The sequence below is a fragment of the Malus domestica genome, chromosome 15, assembly GCF_042453785.1.
Source record: "Malus domestica chromosome 15, GDT2T_hap1".
In the NCBI taxonomy this organism is placed as follows: domain Eukaryota; kingdom Viridiplantae; phylum Streptophyta; class Magnoliopsida; order Rosales; family Rosaceae; genus Malus; species Malus domestica.
In genome coordinates, this window is record NC_091675.1 from 27,175,228 (window position 1) to 27,180,545 (window position 5,318).

A 5,318-nucleotide genomic window follows, 5' to 3' on the forward strand; every position below is an offset into this window, starting at 1 on the left:
TTCAGTTCAGGATTCTCGAACCATTGAATATGTAATCTTGATTTTCGTACCGAAAAGTTTAGGATCGGTTCGGTATAGATCCCAAAAATTTCGGTATTATCAGTTTGGAAATTTTTCGATATGGAATTGGGATTTTTTTTGGTTTAATTTGGAATTTTCAGGAAAATTTTCTAGCCCTAATCTGATGTAAACTATATCATATTTTTTTTTTTTTTTATAAAAATAATCTTTAAATAGTTTATAATAGGAACATTTCCAATCATAATAAAATAGTTTCTTGAATCACCCATTAATTACTTTGCGTAGGGATTTCTTGGGCAATGGGTACATTCATTTCAAAGTTTCTGTAAAATTTAAACTAGCAACAAAGTTAAAACCACAACAGAGTAAAAGGAAATTTAAATAAGGGTAATGTTAGGGGGTTAAATTTGTAGATCAAATTTGCAAACTAAAAGATGCGTTATAAATAATAAATAAATATGTTAGTCAACACTTAAGTAATAATTCAATCATCAACTTTCATATCATAATGTAGTCTCCTTAACATTGCCCTTTAAATAAAGACTTTGCAAAAAAAGAATAGGCAGATTAATATGTTAGGTAACTGCAGACCACAGAAGAATATGCACAAATGCATGGTTCAAAATTATACCAAATATGACACAAACCTCACATTAATTAAAATTTAAGCTCACACCTACTAGTAAAAATTAGTAAAATGTGATCATTAACTAATTTATCAGATAGCTACTACCAAATAACAGATTAAGAAAGAAGAAAAAAAAAAGAAAAAAAAAGAGGAGATTCTATATTAATTAACTTATTGTCAGATCATTTTCTTGAGAAATTTCAACTTTAAGCAGGCATCCAGGCTGTGGCAAACACAACATTGTGTCCTTTCCATGTAAGCACAACATCTTCTTCTTCTCTCTTCAATCCCCAACCAGCTGCATGTTCATCAAGCATGGCCTTCACTTCCGAAACCGCATCTTCCCCAAATGAAACGCTTCGAAAGTTGGCATTTCGCATTCGCTGCACCCACCTGCATTTCGGCTCCAGCCTCTCCACCCTCTGAAAGCCATCGTACGCTATCACGTTCTCAATCTTCCAACACACATCCGCCTCGTACCACTGCCTCTGCTTGCTTCCCCGCGGCAAAAATGTGTCCAAGGTGTCATAAGGTATCCACAGGTAATTGAAGGCCGACCTCAATCTACACACTGGATTATTCGATGTCAAATCCACATCTTCGTCCACCAAAACCACAATCGTCGGGTCCAAACCCCGAAGCTCTTTCAGAAACATTGTCCTTAGCGACGAACTCAAAGAGGACGAAGCTACATCAAAAGCGTAAGAGCTAGTCGAACCACTACTGATTGGATTCGGATTGATTGCTGGAAGTGTCAATGCCTCTTCAGAAATGTAGTGAAGCATCATGTGGCAATTCACTACAAGCGCCTCACCACTCTCCGCATACACTAAATTTTGTACGCGGAGTTGTTGGATTAGGTTGGCAAACCCATCAGTGTAACTTGACGGGATGACCCTAAACTCTAAAGTGATGTTTCTTGACCTTGCGAAATTAACCAACTTGGAACCCAGTTCCTCGTATGACAGGTCCAGCATTGGAGGGACGTCCTCCATGGTACCCGCCACAGTGAGCTTCAGCAATGGAGGACTCACATTACCGTCCTGACGGCTGGCAATGGCGTCGACCAGAGTTGGGATTTGCATGCAATGCGTCAAGCTCAGGTCAACAATGTGAACTACAGAATACCCTTCAACAGCTTCTAGAATGGCTGCATTTGCGGCGGTGAATCCGAACCTGTGCCACGGTGTCAGGTCGATGAAGGAGGCGAGCTCAACGACGGAGAACTTGTGAGTGTGGATGGTGAAGTTGGCTTGGGAGTTGGCCATGGCGGCGAGGACCTTACAGCTTCCGATTCGGGCTGCGCGGGCAATGAGGGCTCGGAGAAACGCGCAGGTGAGGCGCTGGTTGGAGTCGCCGTCTTGGGGGGCGATGTTGTTGAGGACCCAGAGGATCTGCTGGGCTAGGGTGGCGTCGTTGGTTTCGATGGCTTTAGCGCAGTGGACGAGCAGCTGCTCCATGCAGTTGGCGTCGCCAAAGTTTGTTCCTAGGGACTTAGAGGTCGGAAAGCCAGGCCACAGGCGCGTGTGGTAGGTTTGGTTTTTGTTCATCATTATTGGGAGGTTATTGGAATAGGGTGTGGTGATAATTTGGTGCAAGGTTGGTGGTGGTGTATCAGTAAATTGCATCATTGGGAGAGAAAAGAGAAGGGAAATTAATTCAGAAAAAGGTAGAAAACTGTTGCTTAAGAAAAAAGATAGACTTACTGAGACGAGTTCAGAAGGAAAGAGACCAGACTGGTAGTGGGTAGCTTTGGCATTGGGAAACTTAAAAAAAATTAGTAGGGTTGGGAGAATTGATCTGCAAATATTATGAATGGGAACAAAATAGAGAGTTCAGCTTTTTTCTGAACGGAGGGAAAAATAATAGATATATAATATTTACGGTTCTTGACAAAGCGGGGGAAAGGGGGTGAAGGGGGGGGGGGGGTGATGAAAAGGGACTGATCAGGAGGAGTTAACTCTCAGCCCCAAACAAAGAAAAAAAATGTAATTGGAAGTCAAAATTGGGCGAAAAGAGACTGAACCTAACAGTATTATTTTTTCTTCCGCTGTATTTTCAGAAGAGATGGATAGATAGATAGATAGATAGATATATATATATATCAGAAAAAGCTAGGTAGTGCTATAAGGTAATAGAAGCGGTTCTGATTCAACAAACCTTTTCAAGCTACAAAAGGGTCTAATCCCTTTTCAAATCTCCTTTTTGCTGCCTTCTTCTTGTTCAGGTAAGACAGACAGAGAGAGAAGGCTAGCTGATATATCATATAGAAGGAGCAGAAGAGAGAGAGAGAGAGAGAGAGAGAGAGAGATGGTGTGGTGTGTCTTTAGTGTATGAGTTGCGTTTTGGTGGCATGTGAAGTTAGCCGGCCAGGGGATTGTTTGTATGTGGAAGTTGAGATTTTGTCATGGAATGAGGGGTGGGGATCGGAGGCAGTTACTAATCTTTTGGTTCAAGGTTCACCAGTTCTTTACTCATTGGTCACGGGCCACCATATATAATAAGATCATGTACGCATATCATGAACAAATCATTTTATCAGAGCAATTTTCTTTCTTCTTTTGTTACTATGAATTATTCCTTTCATGAGCAGTAGTGGCGTTTTGGCGCAATTGTTTTTGGTAAAAAAGTACGTTTCATTTTACCAAAAGTTCCGGGAAAGTATTTTATTATTTATATATTTTGTGTTTTGGTACTTTAGGCTTTAGGAAAAGCAACTCTTTACAAGCGAAAAGTCAAGTATTTATTTTTTGGTACTCAAGCACGTGGAGAAAATAATTCAATTTGGATTATAATTTTTATAACAAATGGTTCTAAAGTTGACTTTTAAGATGGTTCATGAAATTGAAAATTAATTAAAGTAGTTCCTAAAAATAAATGTCGCAAATAAATGTGGTTATTCTGTCATATTTTTGTTAAAGGTTGATGTGGCACTTAAATGGGCCCCATAAATCTTTTTTTCTCACAAATAATCCTTGAAATTGACCTGCGACATCAAAATGGTCCCTGGAATTGACCCACGACATCAAAATGCTCCTTGATATTGAAAATGATCAATGTAATCCCTCAAGTAAGTGTCTTAAATCAATGTAGTCATTCCGTTACAATTTTGTCAAAAATTCTGTTATGTGTTGATATGACACATAAATGGGTCACACAAGTCTTTTTAAATTTAAAAAATTACAAATAGGCTTAATAATTTAATAGTTAATAAAAAAAGTTGTCAACCCAAAAACCCAGTTCTGCAATCACCTCTGATCCCAGTCCACATTTCTCTACTTCCTTCGCTCTCTATTCTTAAAAAAAAAAAATCCCAATACACTTATCTTTACACACTTCGACACCTTTCACCGAATTGAACCTGGATCGAGATCACTTTTTGTAACGGCTTGGCTGATTGGCAATGACTTCTAGGACATCACTATTAACATTTAGGCGATCAACATCCTCACAACCTTAATGTTGGAGAGCATGTTCAGCGCTTCCCTGGTGGTCTAGTGATGTAAAGAACGGCGAAGTCTGCCTTGAGATAATGAGGTTATAACCGAGGTGCGTCTATTTTTGGTTGAAAACTATTTTCACACCCTATCTTAGGCCTTGGTTAAGCCTTGTGCCTTTGAGAATTTATGAAATGGATCACTCTTCGGAATAGGCAATACTATAAGAAGAAAAAAAATCATTGTGCAAAAAGGTATTTAGACAACTTTTTTAATTAATTATTAAACTCACATCAGTACATAACAAAATTTTTACAGAATTGTGGTAAGAAGATCATATTGATTTGCGACACCTATTTTCAAGGGCTACATGTGGGTCAATTTGAAGGACTATTTGTGATAAAAACCCATAAATCTTGTGGGAACCATTTATATGCCTCATCAATACTTAACAGAATTTTTAACAAAATTGTGACGGAAGGACCACATTGATTTGCAACGCCTATTTGCAGTGACTATATTGATTGATTTTCAATTTCAGGGACCATTTTGACGATGTCGGTCAATTTCAGGGATCATTTGTGATAAGGACACAAAGTGGATGTTTGGTAAGTTTCAGAATATAACTTAGGTTGTTGCCTGCACAGACGTTTTTGATCGATTGACGAAGTTGGATTTTGATCAATACTAAGGCGGAGGATATTACTGCAGTGCATATACTTTCTGACCTTGCTTCCTTCGGGTCGAGGGCTACACGTTGGGATAAAATTTCTTATATTAACTGATTTTGATCTGAAAATTTCCAACTTTCGCATTCCATGATCAACAACTTATCATCTAACGTTTGTGGAAAAAAAGAACCAAGACTTGGAATGTATCTTAGAATTTCTATGGCCGAAGACATTCAAGTTTTGAGCTAGAACTAACCACTTAACAATAAAATAAATAGGATTAATGATTAGGAAGGCAAAGATAATTGTTAAGGCTAAAATTATATATGTGACTGCATATGATCTCCCCGAAGGCTACAATATAGCATTGCCTGCCCTTTTAAGTATGTGATAGATTCTTAATTATAGGTTTGTAATATTGATTTTAACCTTTCAAATTTTTTTGAGCATTTGAAATTCCAAATTTTGTTTTGAAGAATTTTGAAATATGTAAGTTCCAAAAAAATTCGGAAATTCTGAATTTTCAAATCATAATGGATCTTGAAGTTATGATTTTTTTTT

General features: G+C 38.0%; 1 protein-coding gene across 1 annotated transcript; it reads right to left on the reverse strand.

Annotated features, from left to right (window-relative positions):
- Positions 1 to 624: 624 nt before the first annotated feature.
- Positions 625 to 3,061, reverse strand: LOC103401491 (scarecrow-like protein 32). Its single transcript, XM_008340199.4, has one exon. It carries the CDS (start codon positions 2,278 to 2,280, stop codon positions 856 to 858), a length of 1,425 nt encoding a protein of 474 aa, XP_008338421.3. The 5' UTR covers positions 2,281 to 3,061; the 3' UTR covers positions 625 to 855.
- Between the last annotated feature and the right edge of the window lie 2,257 nt (positions 3,062 to 5,318).

Bases quoted from the DNA above. Each gene is read 5' to 3' on its own strand.
- LOC103401491 (XM_008340199.4), bottom strand. From the start codon at position 2,280: ATGATGCAATTTACTGATACACCACCACCAACCTTGCACCAAATTATC.